General features: G+C 32.8%; 3 protein-coding genes and 1 non-coding gene across 5 annotated transcripts; 3 read left to right on the forward strand and 1 right to left on the reverse strand.

Moving 5' to 3' along the window:
- Positions 1 to 3,643: 3,643 nt before the first annotated feature.
- Positions 3,644 to 8,526, forward strand: LOC130799705 (protein DETOXIFICATION 16-like). 2 transcript variants are annotated; one of them, XM_057662901.1, is made up of 9 exons: positions 3,644 to 3,981; positions 5,178 to 5,386; positions 5,651 to 5,722; positions 5,902 to 5,988; positions 6,506 to 6,562; positions 6,713 to 6,951; positions 7,356 to 7,474; positions 7,579 to 7,665; positions 7,774 to 8,526. In XM_057662901.1, the coding sequence occupies exons 1-9, from the start codon at positions 3,718 to 3,720 to the stop codon at positions 7,831 to 7,833; spliced, it is 1,194 nt and encodes a 397-aa protein (XP_057518884.1). In that variant the 5' UTR covers positions 3,644 to 3,717; the 3' UTR covers positions 7,834 to 8,526. The 2 variants fall into 2 exon arrangements, with proteins under 2 accessions (XP_057518884.1, XP_057518883.1); XM_057662900.1 differs by having other exon boundaries at positions 5,178 to 5,722.
- A 1,040-nt stretch (positions 8,527 to 9,566) lies between these two features.
- On the forward strand, positions 9,567 to 11,961 carry LOC130799704 (berberine bridge enzyme-like 13). The gene has a single exon (XM_057662899.1). The coding sequence runs from the start codon at positions 9,793 to 9,795 to the stop codon at positions 11,467 to 11,469; it is 1,677 nt and encodes a 558-aa protein (XP_057518882.1). The 5' UTR covers positions 9,567 to 9,792; the 3' UTR covers positions 11,470 to 11,961.
- Positions 11,962 to 12,439: 478 nt separating this feature from the next.
- TRNAL-CAG (transfer RNA leucine (anticodon CAG)) lies at positions 12,440 to 12,520 on the reverse strand. Its single transcript has one exon. It is a non-coding gene; the product is annotated as a tRNA-Leu (tRNA).
- Positions 12,521 to 14,785: 2,265 nt separating this feature from the next.
- Positions 14,786 to 17,737, forward strand: LOC130799706 (F-box protein At1g49990-like). Its single transcript, XM_057662902.1, has 2 exons — positions 14,786 to 16,167; positions 17,301 to 17,737. Exons 1-2 carry the CDS (start codon positions 14,976 to 14,978, stop codon positions 17,639 to 17,641), a joined length of 1,533 nt encoding a protein of 510 aa, XP_057518885.1. The 5' UTR covers positions 14,786 to 14,975; the 3' UTR covers positions 17,642 to 17,737.
- Positions 17,738 to 27,813: the final 10,076 nt, after the last annotated feature.

Consider the following 27,813-nt stretch of genomic DNA (forward strand, 5'->3'; position numbering starts at 1 on the left):
CCCCTGGACTTTAAAAATTACGAAAATACTACTTACCTTAAAACCTCTATAAAACACTTCAAATTCATTCAATAACACTCTCATCACTTCCATAAACTCAAATTCTTCACACAAAAATAATCGGAGCTAAAGCTTTGGAATCGAAGTCGTCAACAAAATTTCGAGGTAATTTTTATTTTATTTCATTCGAAGGAAAAAAATAAAAAATAAAAAATTTCAAATCTTCATCCCAGTCGCACTTTTTGTGCGACTAGGGTGAAGATTTGAAGTTTTTTATTTTTTTTGTTACTTGTTAGTAATTTATATGATTCTAAGTGTATTAAATTAAATATTTATATGTAATTATTTTTGTTTTGAATTTCGAATGAAAATATTTATATGTAATTAATTAAATTTTGGAATGTCGTCTTAATTTAATTTTTTATGATTTTAAATTTTTATTAATAGTTATTAAAATATGAAAATTGTAGTAAATGGCTGGAAATCAAGGAAAAGGAAAAGGGTTTTTTAGAGGGTTATTGAGCGGGAATAGCTCTAGGGCAACTTCACTAAGAGGGGATCCTCATGAGAGGGGGGTTACGGGATCTGTGAGACGATCAAGGCAAGAAGAGGCAATCAGACATAGTCAGGCGCAACGCTCAACAACCCTAGACCATGTGCGTAGTCACTTTCAGCGCCAGAGTAGCCTGCAAAGTCATACGGTCGGATCAGTTGACGATGAAACTGACTGGGACGATTCTGTTAGTCGTGAAGAGTCTGTAGGTCATGATGAGGGTCTCCACTGGGTTGGACAAGCTGTGCGACCGGCACAGGGCTCCTACTCAGTGACATTCGCGCAGCCGTCCATGTACACGGAGATGTGGAGTAGGTTCCCCTATTGTGCCCGCGTAGTTGAGCAGGCACTGCGTCGGGCATCGGTACCATCAGAGGCTGCCCCTAAGTACATTGACTGGTTTAGGGTGTCTTCCCATGCGTTTCTTATCCCAGTTGAAGGACCTGCTGCTGCGTTCGGTGTGGCGAATAACAGAGTCGAATATGTTAGTGTTTATGTTTATCTATTACATTTTTATGTGTCGTTACCGAAATTAACTGTCTAATTTATTGACAATGTTATCTTTTTTTTTTTTACAGTTTGCAGCTGAATTTCCAAGTAGACTCGCCCCACTGCTGAGGATGCCATCTATTGTGCAAATGACTCTTCGGGAAAGACATGCTGCTGATATGTATATGGATGAACTGAGAGAGTTGTTTGAGGAATGACAGGCATTTAGAGGGCACAACCCTTAATAGACATTTTGTTGTAATATGTGTTAACGAACAAAATTTTTTTTTAACTCCTATTGATGCAAAATTGTTACTATTACGTATTGCTTAACTTTTATTTACATATTTATTGACTAACTTAATTATGGAATTAATACTATGAATATAATTACTACAATTAATAAAATGATAACAAGAAGTACAATCACTACAATAAACACTAAGGAGTATCTACATTGACCGTATTTTCGGCGGTGTTATTTTGTTGTCGTTGTATGCCGCAAAGTCTATTTCATAGTAATATCCTGTTGCGATATTGTATCTCTAAGTCTTTACATGAATTGTTAGCTGCTGATTTGAATTTTTCTTTTTTTTATTTTTATTTTTATTTTTTGAATTAGAAAATTAAAAACCATTACACTAATTATAATAAATTCAAAACCATTACATTAACAAATTATAATAAATTCAAATATATTCATTTATCACAACATTTATTAAATAAAAACTTAAAAAATAAATTAATTACATGAAACATATTTTATAATTCGAAACTAAAAAAAATAAAAAAAATAATAATTTAAATCAATCGCACAAACTGTGCGACTGGTTCTAATTCTTTTTTTTTAAAAAAAAAACTACGAATCGATTAATTACTTACCGAATCGTTATCATGCTCGTTTTGATATGCCATTGTTGTTCGATGTTGAGTTCTAGCTTATTTACCTTAACGTGTTTGAATTCGTTTTTACAAAGTTTTAGAAAGATAATGCGTTTTTTGAATTCGTATATACTACAAGAACGTTTCTGAAAATTCAACATATATAGAGTTCCGATAATATTGTTATTAAGTGATAATAGTGTTATTAAGTGCAATTTAGAATTGTTAAGCATGTTTTAGGTACAATGGCAATTTTGTAATTTTTACAAGTGTAGGGGCAAACTCGTAATTTCATTAGAGGGATGGCGATAAAATAAAAAGGGTGGCGAACTTTAATAACACCCTATAATATTCTACTAGTACTCTATCTTTTAAATGAGTAGTAAAGAGAAATTAAATGTTTATTAGGAAAAAAAATAGATATTTGATATTTGATACTTAATAAATAAGTGAGAGACTAAATTGTGTGCATGAATTAAAAGAGTTAAAATATATAAATGATATTAAAAAAAGATGAATTCAAAAAAATGAGTAAAATGAATCAAATTAATAAATGATGCTAGATGAACGAACTATTGTATTTACAGGTAACTTTTCCAGTACTGATGAAAAGGACAGAATCAATTTCTTTCATTTTTATTCATTTCTTTCATCTCCATATTTGATAAAGTACCCAATAAAATGCATATTATTAGGGTATATTACTATGACTAATTACTATCTATTTCTTTAAATTTACACTTTAAAATTTAAAACTCTCACATATTTAAGTTTTATAATACAAATTCAAAAGTACAAAGATCATATAAAATGTTAGATGCGGGCTAGATTAAAATGGGCAAAGCTAACTCGATCCAATGGGCATTGGGCCATATGAGCCTACGACCAATAGCTCCAAGACCAAGACATTTTTAGAAATGCCTACTTATAAGTTATAACTGATAAATGATAACTACAAATTTATTCAACTTGACATTAGCTGATCTTAGATCAATGTTGTATACTTGTATTCTCTTTGTTCCCGTCTATTTTGGTAAACTTCATTTTTAATTTAATTTATTTAATCAGTAATTTATTAGTTTGTTTTGTCAGATTTATTAACATTTTATTACTAAACTTATTTTTAAGGATTTAAATTCAAGAAGAGTGCGCGTACTCTTAATTGAATAGGATTCAAATTAATTTTTTTTAGTATTTTTTTACTAATGAACTGCTTGTATGGACTCATCTTACGGTGAAACGGTCTCATACAAGAATCGTCGCATATTAAAAGCCTTTAGAAAAGCCTAAAACACAAAAGTCTAATCAAGCCAAAAAAGGCAAACTGCTCAAAAAGCAAAAAACTATGGTCAATTGAAATTTTGTTTGAATCGTTTAATTGCGTATTTTCTTAATTTTAAAATTATAGGAGTATAATTTTAAAAACTAAAGATATAAATAATAAAATTAATACATTAGATTGCGTAATAAAGTAAAATATTACTGGTATAACGAAACTATAAACACACTAAATACTTCAATTAAAAATGTTTCCCAAAATATTTATAATATTTAATTTTTCATAGTATTCAATATACTAATTTAAGATTTAATCTTCCTAATTATACATGCTAAAATATATAAAAATTTAACATTAATAATTTTTACAACACTAATATTCAACCGACTATTTGTTGTCTCAGCACGACTTTTCTTTCATTGATTTGACCATCAAGTATCTTCAAGCGCCACGTTTCCCGCACTCACCGAGTCTCTTCAACCATTTTATTTCCTTCTAAAATAAAAAAAGAAAAATGGAGAAGCAAGAAAATTCATCAACGATCCTCCCTCTTCTCAGCAAACCACTCACCGAATCAGAAGTTTGGAATGAATTTCAGGTTTATGTTGAAGAAGCAAAGAGACAATTATGGTTGGCATGTCCATTGATATTAGTTGGTTTATTAACATTTTCATTACATATCATTTCTCTTATGATGGTTGGTCGTCTTGGTGAATTAGCTCTCTCTGCAGCTTCCATGGCTACCTCTTTTGCCTATGTTACTGGTTTTGCATTACTGGTGAGTTCCTTTTATTTGCACTCTATTACTTTCATTTGATTCAGTTCTATTTAGTGCGATAAAATGTGCCCTAAATCCTCTGTTTCTCCCCTTTTATTCGCCTTTTCGTTCGTCGCTAACATCAAATTGGACGCCATTTTCTCGCCATATTTATGGAGAACTTGGCGACCAATGGGCGACGAGAAGTCCATCGCCAACCACGTGTGCGACATGGCGACAAGGATCTCCTCGCCAATGTTATCGCCTTTTCGTTCGTCGCTAACATCAAAAGTCGCTAACATCAAATTGGACGCCGTTTCCCTCGCCATTTTTTATGGAGAACTTGGCGACCACTGGGCGACGAGAAGTCCATCGCCAACCAACTTATGATCGCGTTTTCGTCGCCTACTGCTAGACCACATTTTTATGCTTTTTGTCGCCGTGTATATATATATATATACACATAAAACAAATAAATTAAAATAAAAGAGCTGAAAATAAAACTGAAGTTTATTTACAAAGTGACAAAAATTACAAATATTTTAATCATTGAGGGAGTGGAGGAGGAGTTGATTCAAATTGAAATGCGATTCAAGGATATTATTTGCAAATTTACATATTTAAGATATGCATAGGTTTTGGTTTTATTATTGAATGTTTATAAAAATATTATTTTGTTTGGCCTTTAATGTTCATCTCAACTCTTACTTGAAAACTTATGTGTTATAGTGATAAACACCCTCATTTAGTTGATGAGTGTTCTTAAAAAACGTATACCACTCCGTCCCTGTGATGTTGCCCCAAGTGAGGATGACGCGAAGATTAAGAAGTTGGGATGAGTGGGTTAAAGGGTTGGGGTCATTTAGAAATAAGAGGAAGTATATAGAAGGTAATGATGTGTTAAAGTAGTAGGGTCATGCCCCAAAATAAAAATGGGGCAAAGTTGGAGGGACTAAAAGTCTAAAATAGAAAATGAGGCAAATTGAGAGGGACATAGGGAGTATAAAGGAAATTTTAAGGGGTTAGGAGTATCAACCAATCAAAATGAATGGTAGTAAGTCCCTTGCAAACATTCAAAAGAAGGGGGTGTGATCCTTGTTTTTGTTCTTATCGCTCGAGCAACTATGAATGGTATAAGCATCCATCGACCATCAAGACAAAAATGGATAATAAAATTTGGTAGACTCAACTAAGCTTTTGTCTTTCTAATTGAGCAGCTAGGCATGGCGAGTGCACTAGAGACCATTTGTGGGCAGTCTTATGGTGCAGGGCAATACCATATGGTGGGCATACACACACAAAGAGCCATGGTCACGTTGACATTGATAAGCATTCCCATCGGTTTAATATGGTTTAATACTGAAACAATTCTAATGGCGTTAGGACAAAATCATGAGATAGCAGCCGAAGCAGCACCCTACACACGGTTCATGATTCCAAGCCTTTTTGCATATAGTTATATTCAATGCCTTATAAGATTCTTTCAATCTCAAAATATAGTCTTTCCTATGATGCTAACGTCCGGAATTACTACAATATTGCACTTGTTAATTTCTTGGACATTAGTGTTCAAATGCCACCTAGGAAGTAAAGGAGCTGCTCTTGCAAATACTATGTCGTACTGGATTAATTGTTTATTGTTAGTTGCTTATATGAAATTTTCTTCATCCTGTTCCAAAACTTGGGTTAGCTTCTCGAGTGCATCATTTCAAGGAATTCTGGGTTTTTTGAGGCTTGCGATACCATCAGCAGTCATGGTCTGGTAAGATTTGAACAAAGTACTTACATGATTAAATCTGAATGTATTCCTCTATATATACAAACATATTTCTTAGATGCCAAAATCACTTACTATGTGCTGGGATGTAATCTGAGACTTGAGTTGATTTCTTTATTGGATGTAAAACTTAAGTAAAATTTCATTATCCTTTATTTGAACAGCTTGGAGATGTGGTCTTTTGAGATGATTGTTCTCTTATCTGGTCTTCTACCGAATCCTGCACTAGAAACTTCAGTGCTTTCTATCAGGTTTGTTCTTATCCTATGAGCACCATAGTTCTTTTTTTTTAATTGCAAATGATTCGAATAGAATCGGTTTGTGTCATAGTGCTAAATATCGTCCGCATCACCATGTTGTGACCGCATTGTAAACATAGTGCAAAAACAAGGTCGCATCGCTTCTCATCGACTGTATTGTAAATGTTTTAAAGCTGCCAATTTGATATTTCTCCCGTTGTAAAGGTGTTAAAAAACCGCATGTTGGACCGTTTTGAGGGATATCTCATGCATTCGTCCCATAGTTTGCGTTAGTATAATTACATCACTCTCGTTGCCACAGCACCGTTTTGGTTACCGTGATCGCAAACATTACAACATTTTTTCTTAGTGATTGTAAAAGTTTTTGAGTTACTATGACTGAAATATAGGCCACAACAAAAGCCGCTTCAGGACGGTTATAACCATATGTTTGCACTAAGGTTTGTGTAATATTCATTTGATTGATTTGTTAAATGATTCAGTTATTTTATTATGCAACTTCTTGCAGCCTCAACACAACCTCACTTGTCTGGGTTATTCCTGAAGGTTTCAGTGGTGCAGTCAGGTAATTTTTTGTTTTCTTTTGTAGTTTCAAGTAAAAGTTTGCAGTTACCTCATATAATTCCCTTAAAAATCATCGATAATGCGATCTGATTTTTCTTAATAGATGTTAGTTAACATCAAATTAATCATGTTTGAATGTCTCTGCCCTCAGTACCAGGGTCTCTAATGAACTGGGTGCTGGAAATCCACAAGCTGCAAAGTTAGCAGTATATATTGTTTTATGCATGACAGTCTATGAGAGCTTTTTGGTGGGGCTACTCCTTATATTGATACGAAATGCCTGGGGCTATGCTTACAGTAACGAGATGGAAGTGGTTCGATATTTAGCTGCCATGATGCCCCTTCTTTCACTAACCAATCTTTTAGATGGACTTGCTTGTGTCCTATCTGGTAAGAACCCAAATTATTGGCAATACATCTCAATAATTACATCATGTTTAGAGTTAATTGGTTCTAAGTTGCTAAGAGTTAATGACTGTGAGCCGGGAAACATTTTGTGGTTTAGATAGTGACACAAGTGGTGGAACTACTTGTGAGCGAAGGTTGGCCACGGCCCATTCTAGTAATTTAGTGAAAATGCAGTCTATACTAGGTATTGACCCGCAATCATTTTAAGTCTACGTTTATGTCATATTACTCGATGATCTCTTGTCAACGTACCAAAACTATTCAAATATCCTTAAGTTGCTGTAGTTTTTGTTCTCCCTTGCTTAAAGTTCTTTTTGTGATGTTCTATGAAAATTTTTGACCCCCTCACGTATAATTCTTGGTTTTGCCTTTGATTGAACACTTAGGTACTGCTAGAGGATGTGGTTGGCAAAAAATAGGAGCATATATCAATCTCGGGTCATTTTATCTTGTGGGTTTACCAGCTGCAATCCTATTAGCATTTTTCATGCACATTGGAGGAAAAGTAATTATTTAAAAAACCCTTTCTTAGTTGCACTGTATCACCTAACTAATAATTGTATTTGAAGTTATAATTACCTTCTCTTATGCCTTGAATCTCTTTTAAAGGGTCTCTGGTTAGGAATAATATGTGCACTCATCCTTCAAGTTCTAGCTCTTTTTGCCATTACCGTGAAAACAAACTGGGAGCTACAAGTAAAGCCACTTTAACCGTCTTTATTTCTAATTAATTATTGTTATAATTGTTTTCAATATTTTCCGTAAATGATTTTGACAATTATGTGAATTTTGTTTACACTCTAGGTCGAGAAAGCTATGCAGAGAGTTTCTGAATCCAAACTTCTCCCAGAGTTGGTTTTGTGAACCGACTATGATGTGGATGAGTACCTTCATTTGTGATTAATAAGTAAGTACTTTCAATTAAGTAATTAATCTGCTTATCTCTTGATTACAACAACAGTTTGGAACATAATTACTCTTTTTCTTGGATTAAAATCCTTGTAATTTTGTACGGCTACTGACAAATATTTTTTTGGAAATTATACTGTATAGTTGTTTTGTTAAGATAGAAAAATGGTTAATTTTAGGTACAATTTTCAAAACACTTTTATGGGTATTATGCATGACAATCTTACGTATAAAATTGTTATCACAAATCAGAAGAAAAATGGTGATATGCATGACATTTTTAGGTATAATTTTCAACTACTTGGGTATTATACAATACACCAAACAGCTCGGCTTGTAGAGACCGTCTCACGGTGAGACGACCTCAAAACAAGAAGCTCATAAGCTAAAAGTTATTATTAAGGGCTATTTAACCCAAGTATAAAGCATGTGTCACGGTGAGACCGTCTCATACAAGCTATAAGAAAAAATCTGTTTAGCCTGCTACCAAATACTGTCAAGTATGGGGACTTTCTTCTACCACCTACCACTAATTGGTACTTTATAAGAATAATTATCAACTATGATACATAATATAATAATGTTTTATAGATAAGACCTTACAACCATACAAGTAAACAAAGATTATCTTTATCCTTTGTCCTAACACATGGGTCATGCTGAATATTTTTGACTTTTTGATAAACATTTTTGCATAATTAACTTATTATATACCTCATTAAAGTTTAGTTCATATTTGATGGAACATAATTAGTAGGTTTCAAATATCTAATAAAGTAGAATATTACTTTGTTTCTTTGAATTAATATTTAAGAGAAAATAGAGTGTTTTTAAGGAAATTGTAAATATTTGGTGATAAATGAAGAGAAAGACTGCACTGTGTGGATTAATTTAAAAAAAATTGTGTGGATGAGATCAAAAGAAACTAGTGGGATATTGTTTAAAACTAAAAATGATGCAAAATAAATGGGACGAATTAAAATAACATCAATGATAAAGAAAAGTAGGACAAAAGGAGTGCCTTAAAACCCTAAAGAAATTAACAATAAAATATTATAATACCACATTTCTTCTTGTTAATTTCGTAAGATGATTACCCCATGTTAAGTGGTTGATTTGTTTAAATATTGCAGTTACTGCTAGCTGCTAATTAAAAAAAAAAATAGAAGACTAAAGCTCATATCTACATTTTCTTTGAATTGATAACAACCAATTTAACATTTATAAAACAAATATTATAGTCATGTACTCATGTATCTTAAGATAACAACAAAGCCTGAGTGTTAATCTCAAAAGATTAGAGTCGAATCAGGTAATTAAAATCATACTTATTCTTTAAATTGATATTTGGAAATTGGAATTAGTAAACCTACGTTGATCTTAAGAAGTCAAAAATCGTAGGCTCCTAGCAACTTCATCATAAAATAATGCTGGTAATATAAGCTGTCAACAATACATTTTCATTTATCCAACAACCGATGATTCCTTTTAGTCACTGCATATTATTGAGACGAGTATCTGAAAAGTTATTGTTGGACATTAGTTGATTGTTTCATTTAACTTATTTTACTAACTAAAGAGTTGACTGCACTTTTTGCTTTTAACTTATCTAAATAAGTCAACTTTTTATAGGGATACAGTAAGAAAAAGTAGGCTAATATGCTAAAAACTATTTACAAGACAAATTGTTAACAAGTGGAGGAACTAATAAGCCAAAAGTCAAACGGCAACCAAACAATCAATCAATAAGCCATTTACCGAGTACTAACCTTTATTTAAAAAATGAAAAGAAAAAGGAAACTCTTTAACCACACAAACAATCAAAACATGATGATTGCATTACCTCAAATAAAAGTCATCAAACATCATTTGCACATATAAATCCTTCCAACACCATAGCCATCTTTCCTCACCATGGCTCTTTCAAACATTACAATTCCCTTTGCAATTCTACTAATTTTCTCACTTTCTTGCTATGTAGTATGCTCAAATGAAATTCAAGCTAGCTTTATTCATTGTCTTTCCAAGCACATTAGTCTACAAAAGTCATTTCCAACATCATTGTACACCCCAAATAACACTTCCTTTAGTTCAATCCTTAACTCCACAGCATATAACTTAAGGTACTTATTACCTTCAGTCGAAAAACCCCAACTAATCTTCATTCCATCACATGAATCCCATGTACAAACAACTGTTATATGTGCCAAAAAACATGGAATTCAACTCAGGTTTCGAAGTGGGGGGCACGACTATGAAGGTGTTTCCTATGCTTCCGAGATGGGGGACCCATTTGTAATTCTAGACCTATCGAAACTCCGGTCTGTAACTGTTGATATCGATGATAACAGTGCATGGGTCGAGGCAGGGGCCACCACAGGGGAATTCTATTACAGGATATCAGAACACAGTAAGGTGCACGGATTTCCTGCAGGACTTTGCACCAGTTTGGGTATAGGAGGTCATATTACAGGCGGAGCTTACGGCTCTATGATGAGAAAATATGGCCTAGGTGTTGATAATGTGATCGATGTCCAGTTAGTCGATCCAACCGGGAAAATTCTTGACCGGAAATCGATGGGAGAAGATTTGTTTTGGGCTGTCAAAGGTGGTGGTGGAGGAAGTTTCGGAGTAATTCTTGCTTGGAAAGTAAAACTTGTTCCTGTACCTGACACTGTCACAACTTTTACAGTTCCTAGAACATTGGAACAAGGCTTAACTAAACTCTTATATAAATGGCAGCAAGTTGCTGATAAACTTGATGAGGATCTTTTTATCAGGGTAGAATTCATGCCAGGAACGCGTCCAAACACAACCGAAAAAACTGTACAAGCGTTATTTAACGCGCTGTATTTAGGTAGCACAACTCAACTTATGCAAATCATGGGTAATAATTTCCCTGAATTGGAATTGACATACAAGGATTGCAATGAAATGAGTTGGATCGAATCAGTTGTTTACATTGGAGGGTACCCTACAGGGACTAGCCCGGAAGTTTTACTTCAAGGGATGCCCTTATCTAGGAACTACTTTAAGGCAAAGTCTGATTTTGTTAGAGAACCGATCCCCAACACCGGCCTTGAAGGACTTTGGAAGAAGTTGTTAGAGGCTGAAGGGTACTATCTTATGATATGGAATCCTTATGGTGGGATGATGAGTAGAATACCCGAGTCTAATACCCCGTTTCCTCATAGGAAAGGTACGATTTATAAGATTCAATATGTTGTAGCTTGGAAAGATGGTGAGAATAGTGAAAGTAAGAACATGGCTTGGATTAGGGACTTATATGATTATATGGAGCCTTATGTGTCTAAGAACCCCAGGGAAGCTTATGTTAATTATAGGGATCTTGATTTGGGGATAAATAAAGAGGGTGATGTGAATGTTAATGAAGCTAGAGCTTGGGGTTTAAAGTATTTTAAGAATAATTTTGATAGGTTGGTGAAAATTAAAACCAAATTTGATCCTGAAAACTTTTTCAGGCACGAACAGAGTATTCCTCCTCTTCCTTCACATAACAAGAAGATTAAAAAGGATGAAATATTTCACTATCATAAAGTTGGGAAGCATTACAAAGAACATGGTTGTTAGTCACCTAATTTGTGTATGAATAGTAGCTTTTTTATCCTTTGATGTTGATCAGAACAGACCTGATACAACTTAAGCTTTTGGTTAAGTTGGTTTTTTAATATGGTATCGATTTCAAACATTAAAGCAGGCTTTTTGGTTGATTTGGTTATTGACATGAATGTCATACCTCGAATGATCACTTCTTGTGCTCAAACAAGCAAACCTTATGCTTGAATGAGTATGATTCTCATGTTTTGGGTGAAGAGAAGAATAAAGTTTTATCCTAAGACAAAACAAGTCACCAACCAAATGATGTTGAATCAATGACCTAAATTAGATAAACATCCTTTTATGGTAGCAATGAGATTAACTTTGAGGATGTCAAGAGTGTCTTATTAATTGTTATGTAATAGAAGTATTTAGTATATGTTGACACAAAATTGCTTGCTATAACGTGTACATTTGTATTGTGTAATTTGTTTTTCTCATATAAAATGGACTCTAATTTATATATATAGACTTTTAATAACCGTTTCCACCCAAGCTTGTCAACTTAAAAAAATTAATTGGAATTTCAAAAAGGCAACAATAAAATACTCTTTCCATTTCGATGATTTTCTTCCACTTTATTTGGGCACGTTTGTCAAGAAATATATTGAAATTTTAATATCTCTAATGTTGTATAACTACAAATTATAAAAAGTCAATATAAATAATCATTGCGTTGAGATGAATTAAACAAGATCCTACTTAACTATGTTTTAAATTATAGATAAGAATATAATACAAATTAAGAAAGAACTGTGAATTGTGTTAAAAAACCAATGAGACAAAGTCACTAAAACGAAGGGAGTATGATATTTGATGATATGAAATAGTAAATAAATGACATAAATAAAATTAGATATTTAGAATCTTAATTTTGTAATCTTGAACTATGGGTAAATGGCAATGTCAAGTAGGATCTCCACAAAAAAAAATCACAAGAAAATGTCAGGAATGGGATTCGAACCCATGCCCTTTCGGACCAGTACCTGAAACTGGCGCCTTAGACCAACTCGGCCATCCTGACTTTCTGATATAAATATCAGCATATAAATATTTAACCCAGTGCTTCAATTTTTCGCTTGAAACTACAATGAATTTCCTCATCTAAAATTTTCCGGGAGTAGTACAAGTAATATTGTCATCATTGAGAACCCACTTAAATCTACTGTAAGTATTGATGTTTGGATTACTACAATTAGGGTAGAATTCTCAAAATTTAGTGGTCATGATTCACAAAGTTCAAACTCGTTATTCTAAAATGACCCAACTTAAAATATTAGAAAAAACTAGATCGAAACTGTAGCTTATAAAAAAAAATTCTCACCTATTGTTTTCGTTTCCTCGACTTTGATTATAATAAAAAAAATATTGTTTTCCAAATTCCATGATTGAACCTATGAGCCTCCATATGTTGTCCCAGATATACAAATTTATTCTATTGTCCTTAAAAACTCACTAATTATGCTCCAAATAAACCTCTAAGAAGAGCAATAAGTGTAAAATCTAAAGAGTTCTAGTATATGATATGGACAAGGGGTGTTCAAAACCGAATATCAGATCGATTCAAATTCCGAAATTCGGTTATCCATTTTTCGAGTCGGATACCAAATACTTGATTATATTGTAAAATATTTTTAAAAAATAATTTTTTATTTTTTACACATAAAAATCTAAGCTCATTTTGATTTCTTTCTTTAATCAAGCTTATTTTTTTAAGTTTGAAAAAAAAGGGATGTAGTTGAATATATAAAAGTCTAATATAATTAACAATAAATTTTTTAAGGATAATTAACAAAAAATTAGTTGTAGTTAAGAATTGTAAATATTAGTACATTCAACAATTTAAATAAATTTTTTTATAGAAAAAATATACTCCGATCCAAATACCACGATTCGATTCAATATTCAGCATCCGATTTTCAAAAGTCGGATAAATTATCAGGTTTTTAAAATCGAATAACGGATATCTCGGATCGGATTGCATCATTCGTTTTTAAAAATCGAATAAATTATCTGATTATAAACCGAATATCCCTAGTTTGTCTGCACAGGGGCGTCGAAAGTCTTTCTCTGTACATGACCAAACCACCTCAATCTATGTTCGCGTATTTTTCCAGATATAGGGGCTACCCCTAGTTTGTCCCTAAACTCTTGGTTTTGTAATTCGATCCATCAATGTGTGTCCACACATCCACCTCAGCATATGCAATTATGTAACTTTCATCTTATGTTCGAAAATCTTCTTTACAGGCCAACATTATAGCAGAGCAAGTCTGATTGTCGTCCTGTAGAATTTTCCTTTTAACTTGCTTGGGAATTTCCTATCACATAGCACTGCAGTGGCTGCTCGCCACTTGAGCCAACCCGCTTGTATACGATGATTTACATCCCCGTCAATCTCCCCATCCCTTTTAATCGATCCCAAATACTTATATTTGATTGTACTCTTAACAACTGTTTCATCTATGGACATCTTTGGTTTACCTACCGGTGAACCGGTGATGTCCCACTAAAGGTAAATTAATATCATAAAACTCTCACTGTATCAAATCATACCACATTAGAGTAATTTATTAACTTCACACATTACCGTTATTTACTAACCTCATAAATCACCGTTATTTACTAAGAACTCCTCCTTCTTTTAAGCATCACAATTTACCGATATTTTTGCTTTTTTGACATCACTATTGCTTCTTTTGTGCTTCGGTTGTGTGCCACTGTATCAATTTCCATTGTTCTAATTTTTAGTTTGTCTTTCTACAAAGTTTTCTTGTCAGTATCTAGATTTGCGACGCTTTTTCGACTAATTTTATTTCTTTTGCTAGAGTTTAAGTAATTTAGTGGAAACTCGAATATCGAATCAAATCAAACCAAATAAGTAATTTAATTTGGCTATATTCTATAATCAAATTAAATTTTAAATTAATTAATTTGGCTATATTTTAACGCAAATTCTTGTAAAAAATAGTCTCAGAGTAAAACAAGACTGAGCTCACTCCCAGTCATCGGTGGACATTCATCAGTCATCACGCCACAATCGATAGACAAACAAGGTACAGCGTACACTGTTCGTTTTTTTTCTTCCATTAAATTGATTTTCGTTTTGAATTTTCAAATTTTGTTTTTGTTCTTATATTTTATTTTGTTCTTAAATTTCTTCTTTCTAGTATTTAAGAGCTTTAGAAAAAATGCAATTCGATCAATGCGAATTAATTTGAAATGGTATTTTAAAATTCAGTTCAATTTAATTTGAACTGTAAATATTATGTTTTGGATAATTTAGCAACCACTAACAATTACATAATCCGCTGCGCCTTAAAGACGCTAGTAAATGATTTGCCATGTCACAACATAACATATAATTCTTTAATTAGCTCATAATTCATTGATTTTTCGATTGATACAATTCTTTCTGTATACTTCTTCGAGCTTCATCTCATCAAAAGCATCTTGTATTTCCCTCTAAATATTCAAAAATGTCAGATCAAGTTGTAGAATCAATCTCATGTCATTACCGAACCCGTTTACCCGATAAAATGGTACAAGAAATCCTTATCCGTTTACCCGCAAGAACTATCTTCCGTTTCAAAACCTTATCAAGAACCTGGAATTCAATCATCTCATCTCCATATTTCAAGAAATCCTACATTTCCCGCAATCCAACCCCATCATGGTTCATCGTCGAACGATCTCTAACCCGAAAATCAATCCCCAATTTTCGGGGATATACAACCCAATTATACTTCCAAGAACCCCCAAAATTGAGTACTCTTTTTATTATTTTCCCCGAAAGTGTTGATTTACCCAATTCATATCACCCAACATTGCTAGCTTCGAGTGATGGGTTATTACTTATTGACATAATGTGTAGAAATAAGCCATTCAGCTTGTTTTTGATTACTGCTACAACTAATAATATACTTCCAGTTGAAACTCCTCAATGGCTAACTAATGATCAAATGGGTGTCGGATTAATTACCCAGATTGGTAAAACTAATGGGTTTATTGAGAAATTCATGATTGTGTACTGTAAGCCAATAAATGGAAGTACAATCGCTTCTTTGATGTGTTTTTCGTCAGAAACATTAGAATGGGACTTGAAACATGCTAAATTTATATCCGGAGAATTTTTTTTTATTACTGGAAGTTTAAGAGTAATTGAGTTCAAGGGGAAATTGATTTGGTATGATTTAGGTTTTGGATTAATAGCTTGGGATGATCCTTTTAGTATAGAAAAAGAAGTTCAATTACGATTAATCGAGTTTCCAAATCGACAAATGAAAGAATTGGAAGATGAAATGTGTTTAGACTGTGGTGGTGGGTATATTCAGTTTTTGGAGCTTTCTAAGAGAAAAAATGGTGAGATAAGTTTGTGGAGGTTGAAGTATGGATATGGAACATGGATTTTACTGAGTAAGTTGAATTTTCCGGGTCTTGATTGTAGACCCGAATCAGTAATGCCAACACCCATTTTTATCCATCCTTTTAATGGTGATATCGTCTTCTTTGATTTTGGTTATCGTATTATTTCTCTGGATCTTAAATCTGAAAAAATGGAGTGTAGCGATAATTTCCGAAATAGTGCTGTGTTTCCTTTTTCTATTACCAAGTCTTGGGTTCCCGTTTTGCTCTCGAGTTGGCCTATTATTTCGTTTTCTCCAATTGTCGGTAAGTGAACCATATTTTAAATTATTAGAAAAATTGTCGAGAATAATTTCACCTATTGGCCATGGCCATGGCCATTTGTTGTTATTAATCCATATTATTGATTATTTTAAATAATTCAAAATTTGTATGTTATTTGTTGAAATTACCAATTTTCATATTTTAATCGGCGATTGTAGATGTCTACCATCAAAGAGAGTCGGGTTAGACCAACGAAGAAGCGTGAGAGAGAAGAAGTGAATGTAACGGCTAGTATATATCTACAATAACCAATTAAAATGTAAAAAGGAGTGTTGTCAGCAAATTAAATACAAATTTTGGATTAATTAGAAATAACCAATAATAGAAATTATTCACAGTAAATAAGCAATAAGTGAGATTATTCTAGAAAATTTTTCATTAATTATTAGTTAGTTTGATGTCGGAGTGAGAACTGAATTTAGGTTTCGTTTGGTGAAAATGATATAATTTCTTAGTGAGACAAAGTTAAAACGTAAAAAAATCATTTCAATTGGATGTTTAAAGTACTTTGGATCACTATTACTCTCACTAAAATCAACTATACTACCAACTTGAGACTAGTATGCATTAATCCAAAGTTTTGTCTTTGACGATTATAGGGGTGCACAAGGTTCGGTTTAGTTTAGTCTGACATTAAAATTAACGGTTTGGTCTAATCTATGCTTTTTTATTTTCATATTTTTCCCATATATATATATATATATATATATATATATATATATATATATATATATATATATATATATATTTGATTGCATTAACATTGTTCAAGTATATATTACTATATAAAAATAATTACATATCGAAATATCTAGGTAGCAACATATTTTTTTTAAAAAATTATGTTTTTTGGTTATAGTACGATTTGCGGTCTGGTCTGGTTTGAAAAATAAAAAACCGGTACCAGACTGTAAACCGTAATTTTAAAAAAAAAAACCCAGACCAGACCGTTTTAACCGTTGACCAGACCAAATATTAAAATTACGGTTTAATCCGATTTGGTTTGCGGTTTAGACCAAACTTTGTTCAGCCCTCATGACAGAGTGTTATAAATGGATCAGAATAGTTGAATCCTAATTGTAATTCTAGTAGTAAATCCTTTCCTCTTTGTGCAGATGCTAAAGTCAAGTTTAAATATGGAAATGTATTTTACGACAAAGGGGATATTAATCAAGCTATAGATCTCTATACACAGAGCATTAATTCGTCAGAAAATGCCATAACTTACGTATTTAGAGCTTCGGCATATACGAAGCTCGGTAAATACCAAGAAGCAGAAGTTGATTTCGCCAAGGCATTGGAGTTAGATGGTGAATGCTTTGAAGCTTACAAACGCCGAGCACTTACAAGACTTAAAGGTTGTGTTGAAGATTTGGAAATTGCCTTGAAACTAAAGCCTGATCACCAAAAATTAAAGTATCTACATACTAATGTAAAAGCATTGTGCTTGTTATAGAAATGATGGAGGAGAATAGCTAGAAAGTTTGTAACAAGATTAAAGTGAGAAAAACCTTGTGTTTGTTCTTGTTATATGTTTTTTTGTTTATTTTAATGTCGCATATATATAGGTGTTGTAGCACGATAACCAGTCGATTCTCTGGAAAGCGAGATTAATATTCAATTTTGTTCAAATAAATACAAGAGAAACTAGATGTTTATAGGTTGTTTTAATTCTTGATGCAATCGAAAGTTTCAATATAAGATCAAGATGATTAAAGTCTAGGATAATGGAATTACCCCCACAGCCCCACTAATAGCATATGATTATTTCAACAAGAGTTGCAATTTACTTTATTAAATTAGTTCACCAAAGAAACTCAATTATTCTTTTTCAGGTTGATAATTAAATTAACTCGAATTAAATAGGTTCTTTCATTCTCACTTTTGTATTTCAATTGACTAACATGGCCATACTAACTAATTGCTAAATCTCAAGTTTCGTATTTTGATTAAGAAATGATATTGACTTGCATTATCATTCAAGACTAATAATATTTTCATCCCTCAACTTTCGTAATTTTAGTTTGGAGAAACTAAAAGACTTTACCTTGAATGATCAATTTTTATAATTTAATCAAACCAATTAGATATTAGAACATGAAATTCTCATCTAATCATATAGATAGACAAACTACTCACTAGATGAATCATGAATTCATGATTGTAAATAAACAAAACATATACATTTATATAAACATAATAAAATTGAGAAAAGGTAAAGAAATTACCAAGAACTGTATAGAATAATGATATGAAAGAAATCCAAAGCTTAGTATATTCATGATAATACCCTGAAATACTTGAACATAAACAAACACAATATTCTTGAAAAACTCATAAATTTAAACTTACATAATGTAAAAATAAGTTTAAAAGAGTTGAAATCTAAATTATAGAAAGCTTAAAATCTAAAAATTGGAGATCCTTTTGATACTTCTTAAAATCTCTTATTGACAAAACTCTAATCTCTCGTTGACAAAACTCTAACCCTATCAAAACCTTCCGCATGAATAATTTGTTAACTTCACCCTGTTATTTTCCCAACACTTCCTTAGGAAATATATACATTTAGATTTGCTTCAGTTATTTCATTCATTCATAGTCTCGATTGATATAATTCTTTATGATCTATTCTTCATGTCTTCATCATCTCAACAAAGCATTTTGTAATTTTCCTCTAAAAATTCAAATATGTCCGATCAAGTTGCAGAATCAATCTCAGGTCGTTACCAAACCCGTTTACCCCGATAAATTGGTACAAGAAATCCTTATCCGTTTACCCGCAAGAACAATCTTCCTTTTCAAAACCTTATCAAGAACCTGGAATTTAATCATCTCATCTCCATATTTCATGGAATCCTACATTTCTCGCAATCCAACCCCATCATGGTTCATCGTCGAACAATCTCTAACCCGAATATCAATCCCCGATTTATTGGAATTTACCACGACCCATTTATGCTTCCAAGAACCCCCAAAATTGAGTACCCTTTTTATTACTCTCCCTGAAAATGTAGGTTTACTCGATTCATACCACCCAACATTGCTAGCTTCGTGTAATGGGTTATTACTTATTGAAATCATGTTTAGACTTCAGTCGTTCAACTTGTTTTTGATTACTGCTATAACTAATCAAATTCTCCCAGTTGAAATTCCTCAATGGCCACCAGATCATCAAATGGGTATTGGATTAACTACCCAGATCGGTAAAACTAATGGGTTTTGTTATGAATGGTGTGACTTGAGTGCACATTTGGTGTGTGCATTCATGTGGTGACTTTTGGAATGGAATCTCATAAGTATGTCATGAATATGATTAAAGTATGAATTAATGAGTTAATCATAGGAGTTATGGGACCTAAATGAAGTAGTTCAAAGGTTTAATTCAAGATGCTCTACTATGCAAGTCGAGCAATACTGTCAGATTTCTTCTGAAGTGCCGCTCGACCGAGCGAGCTTCAGAATGGGTCGAGCAAGCAGACAGAATGTAACCAGAAATTTTCTGCAACCCGCTCGACCGAGCGAGCCTCTGCTTTAGTCAAGCGATGTCTCTGATGCTCCTAGAATGCTGTTTTTGACTCTTCAAGTTATTAGGGATGTTTCATTATCATTTATTCATAACTTTAATATATTTAATGTTACTTAGTGTAATCTCTCCTATAAATAGAGAGCTCTCATTGTACTGATTAATATCCACAAAATACACCCCAAGCCAATAAATGGAAGTGCAATTGCTTCTTTGATGTGTTTTTCATCAGAAACATTACAATGGGACTTGAAACATGCTAAATTTATATACGGGGAATGCTTTTTTATTACTGGAAGTTTAAGAGTATTTGAGTTCAACGGGAAATTGATTTGGTATGATTTAGGTTTTGGGTTAATAGCTTGGGATGATCCTTCTAGATTTTATAGTGAAGAAAAAGAAATTCCATTACGATTAATCGAGATTCCAAAACAACAAACCAACGATTCGGAAGTTGAAAGGTGTTTTAGACTGTGGTGGTTGGTATATTCAGTATTTGGAGATTTCTAAGAGATTAAATGGTTTGATAAGTTCGTGGAGTTTGAATTATGAATATGGAAAATGGATTTTAGTGTTTGTTAAATTTTCCGGGTCTTGATTGTAGACCCGAATCAATAATGCCAACACCCATTTTTATCCATCCTTTTAATGCAGATGTCGTCTTCTTTAATTTCCTAAATCATATTATATCTCTGGATATTGCATCTGGAAAGATGGAGAATAGTGATATGCTTCCTTTTTCCGTATTCAAGTCTTGGATTCCGCTTTTGCTCACGAGTCACGAGTTGGCCTATAATTTCGTTTGCTCCAAATATATGTAAGTGAACTATTTTTTAAAGGGAAATTACCAACAATGCCTTTTAAGTTTTTGTCATTTATCAATAATAATTTTTTCCGATTATTAAAAGGCTATAATAAGAAATACTTATTGAAATATTATGTGATTGATGAGATATACCATAAAAGTTGGCTTCTATATCGATAAATGAGCGTACCCATATTTAAAAAAATTATTCTCTCTAATTTTTGTAAGTTGTCCCATTTAATTTTTTGACACTATTTATTAATCACTCTTAATTTGTATTTTATTCTTAATCTAGACGTTAAAATATAGTTAAGTGGGATCTTGTTTGATTCGCCTCAATGTAATTAATTTTATTAATGTCAAATTTTTATAATTTTTAATTATGCCCAATTAAAAATATTTAAAGTTAAACTAGTGCATTGGATAGTATGTCAAAATTAAATGGAACAACTTAAAAAAATTAAAAATAATATAAGTTTAAAAGGAGTCAAGTAGGTACTAAAAATCGAACTTGAAAACACTATTAATGGAAATATGTTGTACTCTCTCTAAATCAACTATGCTACTAACTTGAGACCAGTATTAATGCAAAGTTTTGTCATTCGAAGAACGCTATTAAATGGATTAGAATAGTCGAGGGCGAAGCAAAGATTTTAGAAGCCCTATTATTTTTGCGATGTCTATTAAAATGGGACTTTTTATTATTATAAAAAAGATGGAAAATTTTCAATTTAATAAAAATAATTCAAGACAAAATATTTTTGTAACATTATATTACTTCAAATATAAAAATGGTTTATAAACAAATCACTTCAAAAGTGTTATTATTATAAAAATATTTTTGTAACATTATATTACTTCAAATATAAAAATGGTTTATAAACATAGGCGGTTGTCTACACCGAAGGCCTTAAGAACCGGCCTTGAGAATAGTTGAATCCTAAATGCAATTCTAATAGTAAACCCTTTAATTTCCTCTTTGTGCAGATGCTAAATCCATGTATAAATATGGATATGAATGTTTCGCAAAAGGGATTATAATCAAGCTTTAGATGTTAGTACACAAAGCATTAATTTTTTAGAAAGTGCCCACGCATACATAAATAGGGCTACGATATATATGAAGCTCTGGAAATACCAAGAAGCAGAAAATGATTTCGCTAAGGCATTGGAGTTAGATGGTGAATACGTTGAAGCTTATAAACGCCGAGCATTAACAAGAAAACAATACGGTTGTATTAAAGATATGGAAACTGCCATTACAATGAAGCCTGATGATGAAAAATTAAAGCAAATCTACATATATTGGATCAGATATTTTAATGCTGGATTATATGATGAGAATAGTTTGTAAAAAGATTAAAATAAGAGAATGCATTTGTTTGTACTAGGAATGGGCATTTAAGGGTATGGGTCAAGTCTGTGTAGGAAAATTTAGAAAATAAAATAGTGAATTGATTTATTTAGAGGGGAAGATGAGTGAATATGTAGAATGGTTATTCTTATTCATTGTTCAAACATTGATTACATTAATAGGCATTTATAGTGATGAGTTTAGTTATAAGTTTATTAAAATATCTTAGATATTTTTATTTTTTAATTATTTTTTCTAGGAACTTCTATTATATTATCTTAGATATTTTTAATTTTTTAATTCGTTAGTTTAGATATTTTTTATATTTAATTAAAATTCTAGATTTTTTTAGATTATTTTAACACTCCCCCTAATCTTAAAAATCTTGAACTCTTAGTTGTCTTCTGAACTTAATAAATTTATCAATTGATATGGGTTTTGTGAAAATGTCAGCCAACTGCTCCTCTGTCTTGTAGAATTGTAGTTCGATCTCATTCTTGTCTACTAACACACGAATGTAGTGATTTCGTATCTCGATGTGTTTTGATCTACTATGAACCACTGGATTCTTCGTCATTGCTATTGTTGACATGTTGTCGCAGAACATTTTAGTTGGTGTCTTTTGCTTATGTTGTAGATCGATTAATATCCTTCTGAGCCAGACTGCTTCACATGCTGCATTTGTTGCTGCAATGTACTCTGCTTTTGCTGATGATAAAGCTATTGTCACCTATTTTTTTGATGACCATGAACCACCTTGTTTCCAAGCTGAAATACGTACCCTCTTGTACTTTTTTTATCATCAACGCTTCCAGCCCAGTCGCTATCGGTATATCCTGTGAGCTTAAAATCTTTTTCAGTTTTGTACATGATCCCATAGCTTTTCGTTCCCTTAATCTATTTGAGAATCCTCTTTGGTACTGTTAGATGATCCTTGCTCGGTTCACTCATGAACCTGGATACGATGCTGACAGCGTTGACTATATCTGGTCTTGTATGTGTGAGATAAATGAGAGAGCCGACCAAGCTTCGATACGTTGCTCCGTTGACTTTTGGTTTGCCATCGTACTTTGATAACTTCTCATTGATTGCCATTGGTGTAGCCAGCGGTTTACATTCACCCATGTTGAATTTCTTGAGAAGGTCTTTTGCATATTTCTCTTGTTATAGAAATATTCTTCCTGGGCTTTGTTTGATTTGTATGCCAAGGAAGTATTTTATTGTACCAAGGTTTGTCATCTTGTACTCCTTCATCATAGCCTTTTAAAATTTTTCCATCATTGTTGAATGTGTGCCTGTATAGATTAGATCATCCACGTACAGGCATAAAATGAGAAAGTTGTTACCTTGTGTCTTGATGTATAGTGAAGGTTAACTCGGACTCTTGATGAAACCATGCTGGAGAAGATAATTGTCAATGTTGCTATTCCACGCTCGGGGTGTTTGTTTGAGTCCGTACAGAGCTTTTCGAAGGCGGTATACTTTGTCTTCTTAGCCTTTGATGATGTATCCCTGCGGTTGCTCGACGTACACTTCTTCTTCGAGTTCTCCATTTAAAAATGCTGATTTCTCCATGCAGACAACTGGTGCATATGTTTCATTGAAGTCGATTCCTGGTTGTTGCGCATATCCCTTTGCTACGAGCCTTACTTTGTACTTGTTGATGGAGCCATCATCGTTATGTTTCACCTTGTAAGTGATTCTTCTCGATCATTTTGATTTTTTCGTTCATAGCCTCAATCCATGTTTCCTCTTGTGCTGCTTCTTGAAATGTTTGTGGCTCATTAGAGAAGAGAGCCATCATTGCTTGGTCACAATGGTAATCTTGTAGCCATGATGGTGGTTGCCGATCTCGTGTTGATCTTCGGGCTTCTTGATGTTGAGGAGTTGAACGTGATTGGATTCAAACTTGTACCCATAATCTTGTACTTCCAGGTGTGCTTGGATTCGAAGATGATGGGTTTGTTGGTTGGTCTGCTCTGTCTTTTTCACTTGGATCTCTTGGGAGAGTAGCTCTTTCGTGAGCTTCAATTTCTTTTTCTTTCCACGTCCATTCGGCTGCTTCGTCGAAAATTACGTCTCTAGAGATGATTAATTTTTTAGATTCAGACTTGTAGAGGCGATATCCTTTTGTTTCATGATTGTATCCAATGAATATGCATTTTTCTCCCTTTTTCATCGAGCTTTTCCCGATTCTCCTTCGGAATGTGGGCATAAGCTACGCATCCGAACATTTTGAGGTGATCTCCTCTTAGCTTTCTATTGTGCTAAGCTTCATGTGGTATTAAATCCTTAACTGCTTTTGTGGGAGATTTATTGAGGATATATACTGCCATGTGAACAGCTTCGGCCCAGTATCTTTTGGGTAGATGTTTAACCTGCATCATGCTGCGGGCCATCTCTACTATAGTGCGGTTTTTCCTAGGGGTGTCAAACAGGTCGGGTTGGGTCGTTTTCAGGTTCGGGTCATATATAAATGAGTCAGTAGACCATTGACCTGAACCTGAACCATTTAATTAAATGGGTCAAAAATTGAAACTCCGACCTGATCTGTAGCAGGTCGGGTCAACCTGATAATGACCCATTTAACCTGCTTTTTTTTCAGGTCATTAAACCCATATATTTCAGGTCATTTGACCCATATATTATAAAAACTAATTCATGGCTAACACTGTAAAACATACTTGCATCCATTAATGTAGTTGATAATTTTTCTAAGAATAATTGAACACTGTAAAACATACTCTAAAACATACTGTAAAATATGACAAAAACACTGTAAAATAACATACTTGCATCCATTAATGGAGTTGAAAATCGAACACAGTACAAGCTTCATAAAGAAAGATTTCAGATCTCAATCCAAACACCATTTTAGTGAAGAATAATCGAACACATTACAAGCATTTTTATTAAGTTTTTTGAATTGAAAAATCAAAAAAATCGAAAACATTCCAAATCAGAAAAAATCGATCAAAAAAAAAATCAGAAAAATGGGAAGACAAAGAAATAATTCTTACCTTGGTGCCGCAGAGAAGAGGAAGGAGAAGGCGCACACTCACACTGAGAAGAAGTTGCCGCAGAGAAGAGGAAGGAGTAGGGCGAAGGCGCAGTCGCACTGTCGCACAGAGACTGGAGTGGAGAGGAATTGAAGAAGGCGCCGTTTCAAACTTTCAATGGGTTTATGATTATTTTAGGTTTTTAGGGTTTATGATATACCACTTGGCACTTATCCAGTTATCCTAGTTATCTTTATTCTTTATGACTTTTTAAAAAAATTTCAATGGGTTAATAAATGGGTTAAATATGGGTCGACCTGACCTGATTGACCCATTTAATAAATGGGTTAAACAGGTTTTTTTCGGGTTTAAATATTCAACCTGAACCTAACCCATTAAATAAACAGATCAGGTCGGGTTGACCCATTTAATTAATTGGGTCAAAAATCTAAACCCAAACCCGCTAATTTCGGGTCGGTTTCAGATCAGGTTAGCAGGTCGGGTCAGCTTTTGCCAGCCCTAGTTTTTCCTTTTTGTGACACCATTTTGTTGAGGTGTACGCCTTCCTGTAAGTTCTCTTTTAATTCCATGCTTCTTACATAAGCTGTTGAATTCGTTGCTTGTAAATTCTCCGCCACGATCCGTTCTAAGAATCTTAAGAGAATGCCCACTTTGATTTTCTGTGAGGGCTTCGAATTGCATTAAGTGGGAAAAGGCTTCTAATTTTTTTCTCCAGAAAATATACCCAGATCATGCGGGAGTAGTCATCTACGAACAAAAAAAATATTTTTTTCCGCCAAAAGAAGGATTCATAGTAGAACCCCAGATATCTGCATGAACAAGTTCTAGAAGAGCCTTGGCCCTCCAAGATGCGGTAGGAGATGGCAATCTGTGCATCTTGCCATATATACAGCGTTCGCAAATTTTTCTTTCATTTTTTATTGATGGTAGTCCAATTACTATTTGCCATAAAGTGGATTTATCATTTATTGAGCTTAAAGCCAAGTTTTCTTCAAATGACATTTTTATTGGGAATATTTTGTTCGGAGCCATTTCAACAGTTGTTATTATCTGAATCTTATTTTTATCATAAATTTGACATTTGTTATTCTTAAATTTAACCATATATTTTAATTAATTGGCCTACATTTAATAAATTTTGTGCAAGTTCTGGAACATAGAAAACTTCATGAATTAATTTTAATGAGCCATTTTTGTTTTTAACGGCGATATTCCCTTTTCCGGCGACATCTTCTTTTTTACCGTCGCCAAGTGTGATGTGTGTTTTAACATTTTCGTCAAGAGTGACAAAATAATTTTTATTGCCAACATGTGATTTGAACAACCACTATCAATATACCATATGTCACTTACTTTTTCTCGTGCATTTAATCCAGTGTAAAATATCTGTTATTCGGAAATATTGTTTTCGGAATAGTTTACTTCTTCTTTTTGTCGATACCAACAATCTTTTTCGAGGTGAGTGTGTTTTTTACAGCTCTTACATTTATACCAACAATCATTAGTATTGTGGTTAGTTTTGTTATATAATTTACAATAAAGGTCAATTTGATTATTTACTTGACTCCCTTGAGTTTTAAAATTTTCTCTCCCCTTGCTACGATTAGTTGATATTTGTCCTTTTTTAAAATTTTTACAATGACTATTTTTATTTTCACCATTAGAAAATTTTAATTTGGCTTGAAAAGCTTGTTCTAGTGGTTTTTCGTTAAATCTTTTTAATCTATCTTCATGTGCAAATAGTAATCCCATTAGTTCGGGTACATTTAATTGAGATAAATTTTTCTTGTTAACCTCTTCTATTGTCGTGGCAATAATGTTATATTTTTGTGAGACTCCTTAATATTTTACGAATCACATTTTCATCTTCTATTTTACCACCATTTGATCTTATTTGATAAACTATATTAGTGACTCGGTCAAAAATGAATGTATTATTTCATTTTCTGCAATTAATAAATTATCAAATTCTCTACACAGTGATTGGAGTTTAAAAAGAATTACCTCTTTAGAATCTCTGTATTTTGTCTCCAGGACCCCCATAGCTTTTTTTGCAGGCATGATCGTTGTAAGTATTGCCTTGTTGACTCCGCAATATAATAGGGATAGGGCATAGTTATCCCTTATCCTATTTTGTTTATATTGTTTTTTTGTTGTTTCATTCCAAGATGACTCTTTAGTGTTATCTTTGGGTGGTTGCTGATAACCTTCTTGTACTAATTCCCATAAATCTTGGGAGATAAATATTGATCTCATTTGCCTAGCCCATTGTTCATATTTTGCTCCCTTACATGTGAGAAACCAATTAACTTTGGGTAATTAATGGTTGAGGTCATTTTTTTATTTTGTGGTTAGAGATTTATTTTATTGTGGAGTATATTGGTTAATGTGTTTAGATTATTTGGAGGTCTTCGTTTTAATTAGCTCTTAATACCAATATAGGAAAATTTAGATGGTAAAATAGTAAATTGATTTATTTGAAGAGAAAGATGAGTGAATATGTACAATGGCTATTCATTGTGCAAAAATTATTAGATCAATGAATATTTATACTGATGAGTTTAGTTACAAGTTTACTAAAATATCTCAGATGTTTTTGTTTTTTAATTACTTTTTCTATGAACTTCTATTATATTATCTTAGATATTTTAAATTTTTTAATTCTTTAGTTTATTTATTTTTTATGTTTAATTAAAATCCTAGGTTTTTCTAGATTATTTTAACAGTCTGGACCCTACCCAGATTCGGACCCTAATTTTAGGGTAGGATCCAAACTTGAACCTTGATATTAAGGTTCTAAAAATTTAGACCAAGACCCAGACACAGACCCTAAAGGTCAACTAATAGTCAACTTGGAATATGCTTGAATTAAAGAAATATTCACCTTTAATATTAATTAATTAATCCTGCCAACTCAAAAAAA

This window comes from Amaranthus tricolor, chromosome 14, assembly GCF_026212465.1.
Source record: "Amaranthus tricolor cultivar Red isolate AtriRed21 chromosome 14, ASM2621246v1, whole genome shotgun sequence".
In the NCBI taxonomy this organism is placed as follows: Eukaryota; Viridiplantae; Streptophyta; class Magnoliopsida; order Caryophyllales; family Amaranthaceae; genus Amaranthus; species Amaranthus tricolor.